The 18,091-nt window shown below is 43.3% G+C and overlaps 2 protein-coding genes across 3 annotated transcripts; one reads left to right on the plus strand and one right to left on the minus strand.

Moving 5' to 3' along the window:
- The first annotated feature begins 3,052 nt into the window (after window positions 1-3,052).
- PARP9 (poly(ADP-ribose) polymerase family member 9) lies at window positions 3,053-11,119 on the plus strand. Of its 2 annotated transcripts, none has more exons than XM_042827459.1 (10): window positions 3,053-3,394; window positions 3,768-3,807; window positions 4,820-5,637; window positions 6,285-6,512; window positions 6,595-6,810; window positions 7,546-7,615; window positions 8,448-8,822; window positions 9,203-9,351; window positions 9,631-9,805; window positions 10,225-11,119. In XM_042827459.1, exons 1-10 carry the CDS (start codon window positions 3,068-3,070, stop codon window positions 10,527-10,529), a joined length of 2,703 nt encoding a protein of 900 aa, XP_042683393.1. In that variant the 5' UTR covers window positions 3,053-3,067; the 3' UTR covers window positions 10,530-11,119. The 2 variants fall into 2 exon arrangements, with proteins under 2 accessions (XP_042683393.1, XP_042683394.1); XM_042827460.1 differs by lacking the exon at window positions 3,053-3,394 and adding an exon at window positions 3,586-3,681.
- Window positions 11,120-12,526: 1,407 nt separating this feature from the next.
- FAIM (Fas apoptotic inhibitory molecule) lies at window positions 12,527-18,091 on the minus strand. The gene is made up of 5 exons (XM_042827464.1): window positions 18,023-18,091; window positions 16,766-16,901; window positions 15,581-15,809; window positions 14,236-14,285; window positions 12,527-13,234 (listed from the first exon to the last, which is right to left on the minus strand). Exons 2-5 carry the CDS (start codon window positions 16,874-16,876, stop codon window positions 13,085-13,087), a joined length of 540 nt encoding a protein of 179 aa, XP_042683398.1. The 5' UTR covers window positions 16,877-16,901; window positions 18,023-18,091; the 3' UTR covers window positions 12,527-13,084.

Consider the following 18,091-nt stretch of genomic DNA (forward strand, 5'->3'; position numbering starts at 1 on the left):
TCTTCTGAGGAGCTGCAGAACTTTCACCCCTTCCTCATTGTCAGGCAAATATGCCTTCCGAATAATTCCACAATAAGGTTTCCCTGGGTTTGGATGGTTCTGCTGTTTTGTAGAAAAACAAAAGAAAAACACTTTGTATATCACAAATTCTCTGCAAGTGTGGCAATTGCAATCCCAGCTTTTACAGCACTTTCTATCTCCATCTTTGATGCATTCAGGACGCAACGTGACTTACGTGATACTGCTCCATAGATTTCAGTGCAGTTATTCTGAATATACAGTTTTCAGACAGGTATCTCATTCCTGCCACATACAAAATGGAGGGCTACCAGTGCGATCCCTACAACATGACTTCATTGCACTCAAAATTACAGAACTACATACTTGCAGACTTGTACGGAAGACAGTAATGTCTCTCCAGCTCAGATATGATGGAAAAACACTGAATTTTGCACTCAGCACTGGTTTTGCTGGGGGGAAAAGTATACTTCATGAATCTTCAAATATACTTACAGTTTGAATACCGCTCTGCATAACATATTCAATCTCGATAGTACCACAACCGGGATAGCCAGGGAGAGGTGTAGAAATCCTTTTATACTGCATTCTTCCCTCTGGTTGATCTCCTTGCATGACTCCATAGACAGTATTACAAACAGGACAAGTTTGCTTGTATTCCAAAGCCATTTTGATGCAACTTTTGCAAAACGCATGTTTGCATTTTGTCAGGATCTCTTTATTATTAATTTTCTCCATGCAAATAGGGCACGTATCATCGGTGTCTTCTGTCTTTGCCTTAGCCTGTTCCATGGAAGAGTAACTACTCTTTTCCCTGGCACCGTATTTCTCCCACACTCCTGAAGCTTCTTGGTTGTTGAGATCAGAGGGCAGTGGTGTCCTTTTTTTAGTTTCTGAAGGCTCTTCAGCATTGAGAAGGTACATAATGTGCTTTTCAGCAGCATGAACATAGTTTGGTAAACCATATAAAACTAATTTGTCTTCCTTCTTCTTAAGCTTTACATACAGGCTTTCCAACTTCTTTTCATCCAGAAGCATATTTAATTTCCTTTTCTGCTGTTCTGAAAGCTTCCAGCTGACAAGTTTTTTTCTTAGCATTGCAAAGGCATTCTGAAATCCATTGATGAAACTTTCAATAGAATGTAAAAGCATATCAGAAGTTTTGTTCCTAGGTTTAAATACTAAGAGCACCTTCTGGCCACCTGAGCTGTCTGTCTTTTCTATTACAACATCAAAGCTTTCTTCAATGTCTTCAATTTCTTTTCTCAACACAGGTGCCAACAGCTTAAACACAGAAGCATCAACTTCAATTCTATTCCCGTTGGTGGTCAGTTCAGGTATTTTGGTATCCTTTTCATCTTGGTTGTTCCCCTTTTCCTCTGCTAGAAATATTTTGGCAGCTAAAATCTCATTTCTTGGACCACGGAGGAGCAACTGATTATCTTTCTGTTTGATGAGAAGATTAGTAAATTTAGCATTTAATTTCATTATTGTCTCATCTAACTGGTGAATGTTTGCTATGGGAATGTCTTCCTGTGCCACATCTTTGGCAACCTTCTGAAAAGCGCTGGTAAAAAAATCAATAGCTCTTCGTATTGACGTGGGACTTGTATCAGAAAGGAAGGATATTGATGTGTTCCCATTGTAACAATCCTTACTTTTTACCCACACTCCAAAACGTTTATGCATTTCTTTAATCTGTTCTTTGCATGTATGACAGAAATATTCATAGATAGCTGATGGAACTGTAAGTGTATTCATTTCTTTGGTATTCAGACCATTTTCATCTTCCAAACCTTTCTTACTTTCAGAATGCAGGAAATCATAGTGTTGGTCGTTGCCTGCAAGGACGTCTTTAAAGTAACAATAAGCTTTTTCGATATCTGTATAATCTCCTGTCAGTTTCTCAGAGCCATCAACGTCAGGATTTCCTTCTCTTCTTAAGTTTGGACAAATAATAGCAATTCTCTCCCTTTGCTGTTCAGTGAACATACTGGTATTCAACACTGCGGACACTGTAAGAAAAATCTGAAGAGAAGACAAGAAGATATCTAAATATATATACATATATATATACACACACACATTTCCTAAGGTTCTCAGCTTGGTACTTCTAAGTTCTGAGTAAGGAAAAGCTCAATGCAACTTTGCATGGGGCCACATTAGTACTGACAAACTTGTATAGTGTTTCTTTTATGTCGGGTATACAAAAATGATGTACATGTAAGTAGTTATGATATGTTCTGCACGCCATGCTCCAAAAGCTTCATCTGTGCTACTATGCAGAGCAGGACAAGCTCTGTGGGCCAGATATCTGTCTTGGCAGAGCCATGGCAGCCTCACACAGCACAGAGCACAGCTCTATGGCTTACCCCGGGACACAGCCGATCTCTTCTGCATGACTTTTAGTTCAAAGGGTCTGAAAGGCCATTTGTTGTCTGCGAGAGCAGGTTTTTTGTAAGACTGAGGTACTCTGCCATAGTTTTAGAGGTCTCACCACTGGGAGCAGTCTTTGCTGTGCCAAACCTGACAATGCCAGAACCATGCTAGGGAATGTGCTTTATGCTGACGTGCAGATGGGTTGTGGCAGAGCACTCTGAAGTCGCTCCCCGCAGTATTGACAAAGCCAGCACGGGTGAGCAGTGCTCTGACATACTGAACCGTGATGGAGAGCAGCACGATAAAGCACTCGGCGTTCCCTCCCGGCCGTGCAGGACACCGGCGGCACAGCGGTGCTGCTCCACACGGCTCTCCCCGATGTACCTTTTTGGTCAGCACTTCTGCTGCTCCATCCCGGTGTCCCTGAGTCGCTCGCAGCTCCGCAGATCCCGGCGGGGAGAGGTGCTGGGCTTGGCCGCGGTCTGCCTGCACCACGGCGGGGCTTTTGCTCCGAGCCACTTCCAAGGGCTGCAGGACGACCTTCAGCACTTTGCCCCCCAGCTCCAAGACGTGATCCGCGCGGGACTCCACTCTCTGCTTATCTGCGGGCGTTGGAGGTGCGATAAAGCCTCGTGAGAAGGGCGGCGGGGACCCTTCGCCCACCCACAAGATGGTGCCTCTCGGCTGCCATGCCGCACCCCCCGCCCGGCCGTACCTTGCTCGTGCTGGAAGTACACCCGATAGGTGCCGGGTTCGGGGCCGGCCCGCACCTCGCACTCGCCGCCCCCCGAGCGCTTGGGGGACTGGAAGTAGCTCTGCAGCTTCAGCATCACCTTCTCTCCGCCGTCGGGCGCGGGGCAGAGCCGCACCAGCAGCGGTACCGCCATGGTGCCGACCGACCGGCGCCCGCTTTCGCTTTCGTTTCCCTCGGTTCCCCGCCCAGGGCCCCTTTCCTCCGGAGAGCGGCGGCGACGCTGAGGTGACAGGCATCTACCAGGTAGGAGAGCGGCCCGGGGAGCCGAGCAGCCAGCGGCCGGTGAGGGCCGAGCCGGGTGCGGGGCGGCGGGCGGGCGGGTGCCGGGCGTAGCCGCTGGGCGCAGAAGGGACGCAGCCGGCCCGGGCTGCAGAACGGCCATCCGAGGCCGCTTCCGCCTGGGGGTGGTGCAGCCTGAGGAGCTTCACCTGCGGCTGAGAGGCGGTTCTCCCGGCCCGGCTCCGCGTTTCGCCGCGCCCCAAGGAACGCTTGGGCTTCGGGCTGCGGAGCAGCGCCGCTGTCCTGGGGAGGTGAAACTGCCCGGCTCCGCGTGCCCACCGCGCGGCTTCGGTGCCGTGTACGGTAACGTATTTTCTCTGTGCTGTTTTTCTGGCAGAGCCAACAGTCAGAGAGCCCGGAAGACAAGCGCGGTCCAGGTAAGCCTCTCCCTTTGCCATCTGGCAGCTGTGTTTCACTGAAAATTGCAACTGGAAAGCGATGTCATGGAACAGCTGAAAGCAGCACGGAGAGTCCTAGACAGGTCTGAGCAGTGGGCCCAGGAGAACTGCACGAGGTTCAACAGAGCTAAGGGCCAATACCAGCTGGGGGACGAAAGGACAGAGCGCAGCCCTGCTGAAAAGGACCTGGATGTACTGGTGGATGGCAGCTGGACATGAGCCAGCAGTGTGCCCTCGTGGCCCAGAAAGCCAACCGTGTCCTGGGCTGCATCAAAAGCAGTGCGGCCAGCAGGCCGAGGGAGGGGATCCTGCCCCTCTGCTCTGCTCTGTGCTGTGAGAGCTCACCTGGAGCACTGCATCCAGAAACGGAGTCCTCAGTACAGGAGAGATGTGGAGCTGTTGGAGCATGTCCAGAGGAGGGCCCCAGAAATGATCCCAGGGATGGAACACCTCGCTATGAGGACAGGCTGAGAGCTGGGGCTGTTCAGCCTGGAGAAGAGAAGGCTACAGGGAGAGCTGAGAGCGGCCTTTCAGTAACTAAAAGGGGGCTGTAAGAAGGAAGGCACTGAGTCTTTAGCAGGGTTTGTGGTGATAGGATAAAGGAAAAGGGCTTCAAACTAAAGGAGAGGAGATTTAGACCAGAAATAAAAGCTTTTTCACTTGTGAGGAATCTTGAGAGGAAAGGTGGAGCTACCAGATGGAGTGGTGACATGGATGGAATTGCGAACAAAAGGTACCGAAGTGGAGCAAGCATAGCCTTATTAGTGTAGTCCTTCCCATACAACAAGGTCCTCAATCTGTGTATTTTGATTTCTTTGCTTGGTTGTGCTTTCTAAGCCTTTGAAAAAGGGAGACGAAAGATCATACTATAAAAAAATACTAGTGTGCAATGACAATAATAAAATGTGGAGCTCTAAAATGCTTTCGTATATGTATAAAAAGTTTTGTCAGTGGTTTACTGGATCTGAGTTTATATTATTCTATGTCCTAGGGCCAAGAATGGATGAGGGCACCGTGACAATCCCCATCAATAAAGATACTTACGAAGTTCTTAAGAAAAGAGAGAACAGTCTACGTAATCTCACTTACAAAAAGTTTGCCTGTACAGTGACCTGTACAAAATGTGCTGCTGAAGTATACAGAAAAGTGTTAAAGCAGGGAATTCACCTGTCGGTCTATAAGGGTGATCTTACAAGTCACAAGGTCGACGCTGTGGTGAATGCAGCCAGTGAAAGCCTGGACCATTTAGGAGGTCTTGCTTTAGCTCTTGTGAATGCCGGAGGGCCAGAAATAGTAGAGGAAAGCAGAAGTCTTATTAGAAAATATGGGAAAGTCGCAACCGGCAAAATAGCAGTGACAGGTGGAGGGAAACTTCCGTGTAAGAAAATTATCCACGCCGTTGGTCCAAGGTGGTACCCATGTGAAAAGGATAAATGTTGTGTTCTACTTGAGGAAGCTGTTGTGAATGTTCTGAAGTACGCCAGTGACCCAAAAAACAACATCGAGTCTGTGGCTATCCCAGCAATGAGCTCAGGGGTTTTTGGCTTCCCACTTAACTTGTGTGCTCAAGTGATTGTAATATCTATAAAGCTATTTGTTGAGACTACGCCAAGCTGCCTCAAGGAGATCCATCTGGTGAACATCTGTGAGCGTACGGTAGCAGAAATAAAAAGGGCCTGTGAGATGTTTCTGGGTGAAGGCAGCTCGCTGCAGGAGACTGTTCCAGCTTCACTAAGCCTGCCTGCACCTGTCATCAAACATGGAAATACTCAATTGCGTATCATAAAGGGACACATTGAAGATCAAAAGGTAAGTCTGTCCTGCAACATGACGAACACAGAGCTGCCTCCAAGTCTCTGCAGGCTTTGGAACCTCAAAGGGCAGAACACGCGTTGTACTGGCCCACTCAGTTTGATGAGAATTTAGAAAGGGTAAAAAAATGCTGTCCACAAACAGTTATTATTTAAAATGGGTACTGAGCATTAGAATTGTTTCTAATAGCATTGTTTCTTTCTAGCATACATGCTACTATGGGATTACAGTAAGCAGCAAAATACTGGATGATTAGTAATAAATATATTATGTTTAATCTTCTAATAACATCGTAGGAGTTCTCATTTTACCACGCATTCCCTAGAAGTTAAATCTGTCTTGTCTTCTGTATTTTATATTCTTACAGCTGTCAGCTGAAAATAACTTGCAAGGCGATGATGTGCACCTTACCTTTAAACAGTGCAACATTCAAATCGATGCATTTAATTTGCTGGACAGAAAATTTGATGCAAAAGATGTGAGCTTAGTCATAGTATTCCAACAGAGGCATTGGACTGACAGCTGCATCACAGGAAGAGCATTTGCTTTTAGTAAATGTAACTTACATTAAAGAGGTACCTTTATTCTAAGCTTACAAGTAGTAAACTTGAAGTTTCCTGAAACTTTGAATTCTTTCCTTCTAGACTACAGCTATTGTTAGCTCTGTGTCTTTGGATGGCACGTTTTGCTCTCAGATCTCAACACCAATGCTGCAAAAAGCAGGCCCAGCCCTTCAGGAGGAAATTCTGTCTCAGCTGAAGCATTTCTCCTATTATAAGGAGATAATAGTAACAAAAGGGTATAATCTACCCTGTGAGTTTGTACTTCACGTCATATGGCCGCAATTTAACCACGTGGTACTACTGTGCGAGGTGAGGATCAGTTAGACTGGATTTTAATTGAAGATTTTAACATTGAGTGATGTGAGGACTAAACCACTTCTTTTTCCTGCAGCAACTGAAGGAGGCAGTTAACAATTGCCTGTGTTTTGTTCGGGATTATCCATCGCCCTCAATTTCCTTTCCAGAAAAGAATTGGTCACTGATGCTGCCTGAGGCTACGGTGGCAGAGACCATGATTGAAGAGGTGTTAGAATTTGCCAGGAAATATCCTGAGAAGAAAATAGATGTGCAGTTCGTCCTTTGCCCAGATGACAACGCTACCTATCAAGTAATACATTTCTTGCTAACTACCGATAAGTTGAACCCAAAATAACTGTAAAAATATTCCAGATGACTACAAGCTAAAATAATGTGAATTCCATGCTATTTATAACACTTGTGAGTGGCTATTTCCTCAGCAAACTACTTGCCTCTCAGCATGAGATATTATTCTTCACAAATATTTTTCCTCACTAACCTGTCATCACCCTGTGACCTGATAGTAGGGAGAGAGAGCTCTGAATATGTCACATCTGCCAGCAGTTTTATGGCAAGGAGTCTACTCTTAACTATGCTAGTTAGGGAGTAAGCATATTCTTCATCAGCACATTTCTTTGAGGGATATTTTTGTTTGAAGTCTCTATCAGAGAAGGGCTTCTCACAAACTTCCATAACGAGGAGTGTTGAGGCAAAGGAAGGGGGCACACTCTGTTTTAAAGCTGAGTAAAGATTCATTAACATTAACCTGCAAATAATGTAATTACATCTGCTGTGGCTTTGTGAGCTCCATGTGACACCAGAGCCATGGGGGATTGGGAAAGGTGCTGTTTAATGTGTGCATGTGTTACCTTAAGGGACTTGGAATTGCAACAGCGCATTTGAAGAGTCAGAAATAAAATTCTGGCTAAAGCTGACAAATATTAGCTGTAACATCAGAATTGCTTACAACTGCCAACTGCTTATCTAACAGATTTCTGAAGAGACTAATAGGTTGCAAACTGCTCCTAAACTTTTCTCTTTCAAGATTTTCCAGGAAAAAATGAATTTAGCAGCAAGCAAACTGGAAAAGAATAACAACAGAAGTGATTATTTGAGTAAGTAATGAACAGAGGGGGTGTTTCAAGTGAATGAGCAGACCAGATCTAAGGATCTGAAATCACATTCCTTTACAAACAACTTAGTAACTGCATTAATTGTCACAAGCAAAGAAGATGTGAGCATGTGAGAAATACAGTGCCAAGACACAAGTCCCTTGGCTTACTACCACTAGGTTTCTGTTATAGCTCTGCTTTTGGCTAGGACCTTGATGGCAGTCAGTGGAGTTGATGACTGCATGTGATGGATCACCTTATGGCTAAATTTTCGGTTCAGAGAAGTGAAGTTCCTTTATGTTTGATTAGAAGTCACCAAAGTGATGTAACTGCTGTAGGAAAAGTTTGAACAGAGAAGTCATGCAGTCACTTCAGCCATAATATAGGATATGTATGAATAAAGTGTGTAACAGCACAGATTACTTCCTGCTTATGAAAAAAATATACCAGATATCTTACTGTTCCAAAGCAAAATTTCAGAAGGATATGCTGTCATTGTTAATTTTGGCACTACTTGTCAGTATCACTTGAGACCTGTCATTTTTACATTGACAGGAATGAAGCTGGTCACTTCTTTAGAAGTCTTTCAAGCAAAAAAAAAAAAAAAAAAACAAACACCAGCCCTAGCCAAACCTGTTGGATTCATTTAAAGGAATGCAAAAAAAATCCCACAAAACTCTATGTGTTGCTTTGTTGTTTTCAAGGAAATCTTCTGGTATCTAACCACCTTTTTGAGCAGATCAGAAGAGCAGAATGTTTCTTGACTGCATGCTTGGGATTACATATAGGAATTTGTGATGACAGCACTTGAAAGTTCTTCACTCTTTTGTTCCAGGTACAGAGTCAAGCAGTCAAGGCATAAAGGAGACTACAGATAATAAACTGGCCATTGAACTTCAGGGGAAGACACATTTCTCATTGAAAGCAGCAGAATTATGGATCCAAAGCTTGATACAAACTCAGGAAAGTCACTCTGCTGTCATTGAAAACAACTACATTTTTAGCCTTGGTACAAAGGAATATGCAGAACTATCTCGAGTGAAACATTCTAGTGTGTCTGTGTCAGAAAAAGTGAAAGATGGGAAAGCAAGCCTGGAATTTCATGGACCCCCAGATGCTGTGATTGATGCAGTGCTCGCAACTGAAAAATTACTGCTTTTTATGCAAAAGCATACTACAGCCAAACAAGAGGAACTGCTGCAACTAACGGGTGTGTAAAGTCAACCAGTGATTAAGTAAATAAGCACATAAATAAGGTAAATTAAGCAGCAGCTTATACCTGTGTATTGCTGAGAGTGGACAGACATGCACTCAATTCACTGAACACTAGGTTAACTGCTGATAATACCATGCTTTCACCATACAAGCCCTTGAAAGCCCAGTTGCTAGCTTTATGCCCTCAGCAACTCACAGCAACAATATTATGAATATACACATAGTTTCCTCTCAATATTAATCTCTGGCATTACTTCGAAGAATATTTAACATTCCTTGTTCTTCACTGAACTACCAAAAGGAGTATTGGAACCTTCCACATTGCCTTCGCTTCAGCTATTACCATAACTGGTTTACTTCCTTATTTGTTTCCAGGCCAACCAGACACAGATCAGCTTTCAGAAGGACACCTTGACAAGACAAACTCTACTAGACAGTTTCAAATGCTACAGGTAGACTCACACCTTCAGGCATTTAAGGACAGACAGAAACAGTTTGAAAGGACTGGGCTTCACATCCTTAAGGTAAATAAGGCATACATGGCAAAATTAAATCTCAACTGAGATATCTGAACTTAATGCAAGTTCTCAAAACATATATTCACTGCTTTCAACTGACTTCAGTGAGAGGTGTTGGATAGTGGCATGGTTCTTTTGGGGATTGGCTGCACGCTTCAGATACCTTACCTGCTTGCTGCTCAATGCATACAACCCAAATCAGTTTCTTGCATTGGAGTGCATAGCCTGAACAAGAGCACTTGCACATTTCATGGGTAATTGTCTGTTTGCTTATTTGTGTTACAGATTGAAAAAATACACAATCCCCTTCTATCTGCTGCATTCCAACAAATGAAAAAAAATCTAGAAGAAAAAGGAGTTACCTCCAAAGGCTCCCACAAGTTATACCAGCGTGTTCCTGCTCAGTTCTGTACCTTGGTATGCCAAACTGGATTTCACAGGATATATTCTCCACCAACAGGTAATAAAATTTGCCTCGACATCTTTAATCAAAACAAACAGTGACTGACAGCTGAAGTTGGATTAAAATCAGAAATAACGACTATGCTGCACCAGAACTGCTTCTTACCAGCATTAAGAGTCTTATGAGCTTACTGCTTTCTGTCCTGACACTGCAGTCAGCAAGGCTCTGGGAAGATATACCTGGATTCCTTTCTAACCCAACCAACGTTTGCAAAATTGTTAACGTACAAATAATGCCACGGCCAAGTTTTACTTTGTTGCAGCAGTCTTTAAAGAAGGTCCAAATCTCTGTTTACTTGCTGCACATGCACATATTCAGCAGCCTGATGAGAAGCAAACTTTCAGTGCTACCACTCCAAAAAAAGAACCAAATGTTAAAGACTTTTTTCCTTAATATTTTTTTTGTTTCTTTTCCAGACCAAAGATACGGAGCTGGCATCTACTTCAAAAGGAACCCAAACAGCCTAATCGAGGATGACGGGAAGGAAACAGACTCTAAAATCTATGTGTTTGAGGCTGATGTACTAACAGGGTTATACACTAAAGGCAAGCAGTCTTACATTATGCCACCAGCAGTGGAAGGAGATGCCAGTATGTTTTATGACAGCTTAGTAGATGACATAAGCAATCCTGACACCTTTGTCATTTGCAACAGTCTTCAAGCCCTTCCATGTTATTTGCTGACTTGCTCCCAGGTGAAGGAGAGTCCCACGGACCTCTGAGGAAACCAGCAGCGACCTGAGGAGAAATTAGTCAGAACTGTGGCTCTTGGGATGCCCCCCTCAGAACAAACTCTACTGCTTAGATTTCAAGAGGGTGCTCTGCCTACTCACATGCTGTGATGTAAGGGCCTCTTGACAGCTCTGAAACAGCCTTGAGGAAAAGTAAGCTGATAAGATTAAGGAGATTAGGACAAAGTGATCTAGAATTAAAAATGAATGGAAAACATCATAAACTAGTTTAAAATTGTTTATATGTCTTATAGTATTCTTAGCATGTGAAGCATGTGACTATCTTACAGGTTTGCATTTTCTTTCTTTCATGACGCTGTCTTAATCTAAAGGTACTGCATATAGTTTTGAAACCCAAGAAATCCAGGTTGGTTTGATTCTTACACTTGGGAATGCACCCTGATGTATGAAAGCATCAAGTGAATGCTGTTTTCCACCTCAGGATTTGTTGTTCAGTAAAGTTATGACAAACGTGAGGCAGTTCTTCAAGATTTCTAACGGTAGTTGCTATTAGTTTTTATTAGTTAAGAGATTTGAAGCAGTATAGATTCATATATTCAAAATAAAGAGTACAAATAATACTATCAGCTTATCTGTTATTTTTCCTCATAGTATTTAAAGATGGGACTTGAACCATATTTGAGGTTGAGATTTCCCAGTGCTGTTCAATCTTTCTGAATGGCTACCACGCAGGTAGAGAAACAGTTCAAACCACGACTCCAAATTGCTCTCCAATAAGGTGCCTTACTGATATGTTGTAGAGATCATTTCACCCTTACCATAGCTAGGTACGTCCACACTACTTCCACAGCAACTTGAAGGCAGTAAATGCCCAAGAGCTATTATTCTAATTTCAATTTAAAAGGATTCAGTCCAGCTCTCAGGAATTCTAAAACTTTCTGCAGTAAAGCCTGAAGTTAGGAGAGTTTAAAACAAATCCACTGTCTGAAACTAAAAGCTATTAGCAGATTTGCCATTCCACAGTTTTGTGAGTTGTACAATCCAAAGAATTTAAACCCATTACTTATGGTTCATCTGAACACCTCATCTGGTTGTAACAGTGGTGTAATGCAGAAACAAGGGCTTGTCAGTCAACATCAGGTCTGCTTTTAGACTGAAAAGTCACATATGGTTAAAACTCTAATTATCTGGGGAGAAGGGCCTGCACAAAACTATTAAAAAAGCCCATGAGATTGTGCTAACAGAGCTTCTGAACCCTAAAACATAGATGTGATCCATGTTTAAATAAGATTTTTTTCTTTAAATTGCTAATGAGTTCCAAGCACATTTGTATTTTATTTGCAGTCCCTAAAATAGCATTCATAATGGTCACAAACTCCAAAGAAAATAAGTTATAAAAGTCTAATTCTGAAGTCTGGAGGGAAAAAGTCTTAAGTGGAAAAAGTTCTTTGGACCGCTGCAAAATGATACTCTTAAATAAAACCATTATTTTTTAAAAGTGACTTATGTCTGCGCTGTCACAAAACAGGTCCCTTTTGTAAGGTGAGCCTAAGGCAATGTTAAGTGGCAGTGTGCCTCGTGCCTCCCCCACACATAGCTTCTAAAAACCACCTGAGGCAGCTGGAATTTGAGAATATTCTGTTCCTGTCTTAACTTTCCCATTACAGCAGTCAGTTCTTCTCCAGTTCTGACCTGCATTTCCTCGTTTCCTTATTCACACACAACTGCCAGAATTGCCACACACAATTACCTACAGACAGCTCTAGATTAAAGGTTAGGCTACAGTGAAGAGGTTCTAATGTCAGCTTGCCTCAAGAGGTTTCATTTTTTAAAGGAGGACCGTGGCAGAAAACTTCTTGTTTGGTTGGATGGGAGGGTACAGAACTTCAGAACAACCATCATTTTACAAAATACCTTTGGGATATTTTTGGCACAGCATATCACCTTTCTTCCTACTGTGAATAAACAACAGTTTTCATAGCTAAGTAAAATTTGAATACAGTTACACAAGGACTGGTAAAAATATATTTCTTTAATAACCTTTTTTATTAATTTATGTAACTGACTGCATTTGAAGAACATTGGAAGTACATAAAAGAAAAAATAGGGAGAATTTTAACAGCTTTCTCCAGAGCTCAGCATGTGTTCTCCCTCCACATAAAGTATTCAGTATTATTGAATATTGTGGGTTTTTTTTCTAGCATACAATTTCTACTTAAGTTCACCTGCCCTCTCTACTTAGCGATATAATACTTATTTCCCTATGTAGCTTTTTAAAAACTGGTACTGCAAAGTGTTGTACATAGTTATGTTTATCTGGTCCTCAAAAAGATGAGTTTCATGTACAGAAGCTAGGAAATGAACCCAGCACAAACTAGATGTACCATGTGTTCTACATGCAGTAGAATAGTTCAGCTGGAAGGAACCTACAATGATCTGTATGTCCAAGTGCCTGACCATTGCATGGCTAACTGAAAGCTGAGGTGTGTTATTGAGGGCATTATCCAAATGCCTCTTATTTAAATAATTACCACAGTAATTAAAAGTACCTGATCTGAGACCTAAAACAATCAGTTAACTAGAAGCTACTCCACAGCCTCTGGGATCTCTCTGTCATCCACAATAAGTGTGTGAATAATTCCTTCCTTTCGTTTTCCACTACTGACAGCCTTAATGTAACAGCTGTGATCACCAACACTGAAGTGAGTTTCTGTCCCATCTTCTACGAATTCACCCTAGAAGAAAGGAGACAAGAATAAAAACAGATGCCCTTTTCAGTAAAATAACCACTCAAAGCATCACCTGTTTCCAGGTCACGGTCACGTGCAGCTCTCGTAATCACTGCAGCCATAGGCAGCTGCTCAACAAAGCTGCAGAGCTTCACGCTGCCAGTTAAAGAATTTGGGTTTTCAAAGGACAACCAACGTTTCACACCATCAGTTTGTTGGTGCCCTCTGCAGCAGGATGAACAGATCCCCAAATTGAGCACATGCTGTGCAGTTTAGATGCACAGCTCCTAACTTCCCCTTTGTAGTTTGTAGATGCAGTTACCTAACTTCTCATTTTGGAGTATGCATCCACCATAGTGCCAGCTCCGGTGAGAAAATGCACCCTCCAGGGATGGGGAAGACTACATAGTATGCATAATGAAAACCTTCATAAAGTGAAAAGACATCAAATACATTAAGAGTTTTAAGTGTCTATCTGCTATGCATATTAATGCAGATGTGACAAAGATTTTATTCGCTCCAGCAACATGAACTAAGCCTGAGGTGCTTAGGAATCACCTCTAAACGGACAAAAAGCAGCAGCCATTAAAGAGCACAGGTGTTCAGCTTTCAGTTACCACTAAGGTGAGCAGGTCTGGTTGAGGTGGCTCTACAGTCCACATCAAACTTAAGTCCCTCCCACTCTCCTGAGCATTTTCTCACTAGAAACCCTGGACAACTGACCCAGAAGATTCATTTGTCCGAGAAGTATAGCACTGTATATTCTTATACGGACAGACTTTTGGCATCTTAACAGGTAATCCAGGAGACAAAGGATTCTGTTAATAAATACAGCAAAGAACAGATCATCAGCATGCAGGTCTAGAGGTTTACCCACGCTCCACACCCAAGTGAAGCAACATACTCCTTGCTGTGGCTTAGTGAGCATGACACAGATAAGCACTGTGGCTTACTTTGGTTATATTAGAGCCATAGTCTATGAAAAACCTGTGGAAATGATCACGTACCGCTGTCTCCATTTTTTTACCGTTGCACCACACATCCATTGTGTCCTTTTCTGTGAATGAAAGAAAAAATAAAGTAGAAAGGACTCTCCCCCCTTCTCCTATGACAATCTAAGGATTTTACAAGCTTACTCTTTGATGTTATATTTAATTCCCCGGAGAAGGTCCTAAATAACCTGAGCTACATAGTTTGTTCTTACATTGGAGAGACAGAAGGCTCTGCCACAAGTGGGCAAACAATTTTTGCTATGAATAAATACTCGACTCTAAAATTAACATTACAGAAAATGTCCTTGTGACATAACAGAGAGCAGAGTACTGCTTGTCTTTTAAGTAATTATGGAGAGAAGGATACTAGGCTATCTCTTGGCACTGGAACTGCCTTTCTTCCCCCCCAGCATCTTTATCTCAGGGCAGTTCATTCTATCCTTAGGCTCAAAAAGAAAAAACAGTCCAGCGTGTCTTGTGCCCATGTATACAGCAATACCTAAGTGGAAGTTTCACCACTAGATGCCTGGACAAATTCCTCTGTGGATCTCTTCCTCCCATCTTCTAACATACTTTGGGCAAGGGAGCAAAGGAAAAAAAGAGTATAACCTTGCAACCAAGAAAGTATAAAAACATTATCTGAAGGTTATGGATTAAGTTCATAGTTAAGCAGCAGTGCAGAAAACAGCATGCTGATTAGTCTATAAAAAAAACAAAGAGTGACACTGACACACTTCTTTTCATGACTCCTTAACTTTGGTTTATTGTTTTTAAGGGAAATCCTCGTTACTGAGTTAACAAACAACAGTGCTGTATAAAACTACACAGATATAACAAGATTACCATTTTTCTGTCTTTGGAATCTACTTCCAGTGTTCTCCAGACCACACAAGGTTTTACACTGCAATAGTACTAGCCACTTGTAGCAATTGGACAGATCAGTACAATAGGAAAGGCACTGCAACAAAGGTATGATGACAGAAAAACCAGCACAATAGAAAGGTGCTATAAAGAAAAGGAAAAAGATTGCTCACCCATATCAGAAGACTCTAGATTCACAGGGAAAAGCTTCACCCAAGAAGAATCTCCAGAAAGGGATCCTTCCCCCATGGCAGTCAGCCCTTAAATGAGGTCTAAGAGATGTGCAGCCAGGCTCTACCCCTTTCAGTTGCACACCTGAATTACCTTCACCTGTGCTCCCATGGCTGACCAGGTCCTTTCCACAGATGCTCAGTGATTCAGGTCATGACTGAACTGTTTCCATACACCACTGAACTGTGCTTTCTTTTAATTACCAATTGCTAAATGCATACAGGCTTTTTTGAAAACAGCAAAGTAAAGTCATTCCATATTTACTTACCCAAAACAACTCTATAGTCTGTACCACCCAAGCTCAGTACCCAAGTATTGGTTGTTTTTGACCTGTTCTCCATATATTTCTTGAGACTTTTTCCATTGATCTCCAAAGTATACTCATATGCAAAGCCACTGACTGCATCAATGTTAATCGTAGCTCTTGTTTTGGATGCTCCAACAGTGAATGTTTCTTTACCCACCAATTTAAACATCCATTCTTTTCGTATTTCTTCCTGTAGAAGAAAACACAGACAATAGGTATTAACTGACAAACCTGAGAAAGTGTTTTAGTATTTCAGAAAAGCGCACCAGAACTCAGGAAACAGCTCGGTACTTAACTGTCCTTTTTCCTCAAGGTACAAACATGCAACGCTTTACAAATACAGAACACTTCTGCCCAAGGATGGCAAAGCACTTCATGATACTCACACCTTAACTGTAACTGAGACAAGAATGATGTTCACAGAATCACAGAATGGCCAGGGTTGGAAGGGACCTCAAGGATCATGAATCTCCAACCCCCCTGCCACATGCAGGGCCACCAACCTCCCCATTTAATACCAGAGCAGGCTGCCCAGGGCCCCATCCAGTCTGGCCCTGAACACCTCTAGGGATGGGGCATCCACAACCTCTCTGGGCAGCTGTTCCAGCACCTCACCACTCTCTTTGTAAAGAACTTCCCCCTAAAATCCAACCTAAATCTCCCCTCCCTCAACTTAAAACCATTTCTCCTTGTCCTGCTGTTATCTACCCTTTCAAAGAGTTGATTCCCCTCCTGTTTATAGGCTCCCTTTAGGTACTGAAAGGCTGCAATGAGGTCACCCTGCAGCCTTCTTTTCTCCAGACTGAACAAGATCAGCTCCCTCAGCCCGTCTTTGTAGGGGAGGTGCTCCAGTCCCCTGATCATCTTTGTGGCTCTTCTCTAGACCCTCTCCAACAGCTCTGTCTTTCTTGTACTGGGGGCTCCAGACCTGGACACAGTGCTCCAGATGGGGCCTCACAAGAGCAGAGAGGGACAATCACCTCCTTGTCCCTGCTGGCCAGCCCTCTTCTGATGGAATGCTGTTCATTACATGAGGCAAAGTTAGCCAAGTGAATACACCTCACGTAGTAGTCTTTTGTCTGTTCTATATGGAAATGCACTTATATAATTATATTACAGTGAATGTTGAGCATATAGCAATTTCACCTTTCCGTCAACGTAGACGACACGTTTTCCTGAAGTGGTCCCATGCTCAAATTCAATTTTATGAATACCATCACTTAAAGCTACTTCCCAAACAGCCACCAAATCTGTCATCTTCTCTAAGTGGCCGTACCGAGACCTATGGAAATACCAATAAAGTCAATTAATTGTCATTGAAAGAATTCAAATACTGACGACTACAGCTCAAAGTGTTACTCCTTTAGGGCAAGTTACCTTTTACAACTGCAAAACAAGACATGAGAGAGTAAGCTTACACAATTACTTGCATGTCCCTGCTTTAAAAACATTAAAATATGACAAAACATCACAAAAACAGGCAGGTATGCTGGCTCACTCTGACAAACACCATAAAAAGATACATACCCAGGCAACCTCTAGAGCCTCTGGGTCAGGGAGCAGTATAGTTAAAAACCGTACTTAGAACTCAGATGTTCCTTGCAGTTCTTTTTTGTCAGGATTTAAAGTGCAGCATTTCATTTGCTCCCTGAGCAACTGCTTCAGCCTTCTGAACTTGAGAAGTAGTTATAACAGATAAGCTCACCATCCATTGATTCTAACAGCAATATTACCTACGTCATTTGGGAACACAACTCTGCACACACAAACACGCACAGGGAAGGAGACTGGAAAGATATCCTTCCATTTAGGACACGTTCCATGTTCAGTACAGCCATAAGTGACCGCAGCAGTGGGGGATATCTTTCCAAAGTCCGTACGTGCTGCAGCTCTGCTGTTTTACCTTACTTCTTCTTCACTGAGGGTAACCTCCTCACGGAATGCCATAGTAACCAAAGGGCTTTTAATCCAACCAGCAGCAAGAAAAGAAGAAAAGCAGGATAGCAGCAAGGAGTGCTGAGAATGGATGGAGTTATGACTAATGGATTTGCCCTGCTGTAATACAAACATCATTTTCCCTACGCAAATAGCTATGTGTAAGAGCACCAAGGACGCTGCTGCCCGGCAACCACGCCGCTCCCACAGAGCTCCCTTCAGCTGCGAGGGAACCACACAGCCGCGATCCATCAGCCTCAGCATCAACGCCAGAACCGCCATCGGGACTCACACCGCCTCCGACATCCACTCAGGGCCCCGAGCTCATCCCGCACCGCGCTGCACGGAGCGAGCTTACAGACACAGCTTTCATTTCGGCATTACGCCGTGACCCGCCCGCAGCCCCCCCGCCGCCTGCACAACCCCTCACACCCGCACACAGCCCCCCACGCCCGCACCCCCGCCTACCCCGTTCCAGCCGCTCGGGTCCCTCCTCCCCTCCGCCTCAAGATGGCGGTTGCCCGCCTCCCGGAGATG

The sequence above is a fragment of the Centrocercus urophasianus genome, unplaced genomic scaffold, assembly GCF_019232065.1.
Source record: "Centrocercus urophasianus isolate 14NV4802_14NV808 unplaced genomic scaffold, USGS_Curo_1.0 seq_28, whole genome shotgun sequence".
Taxonomy (NCBI): Eukaryota; Metazoa; Chordata; class Aves; order Galliformes; family Phasianidae; genus Centrocercus; species Centrocercus urophasianus.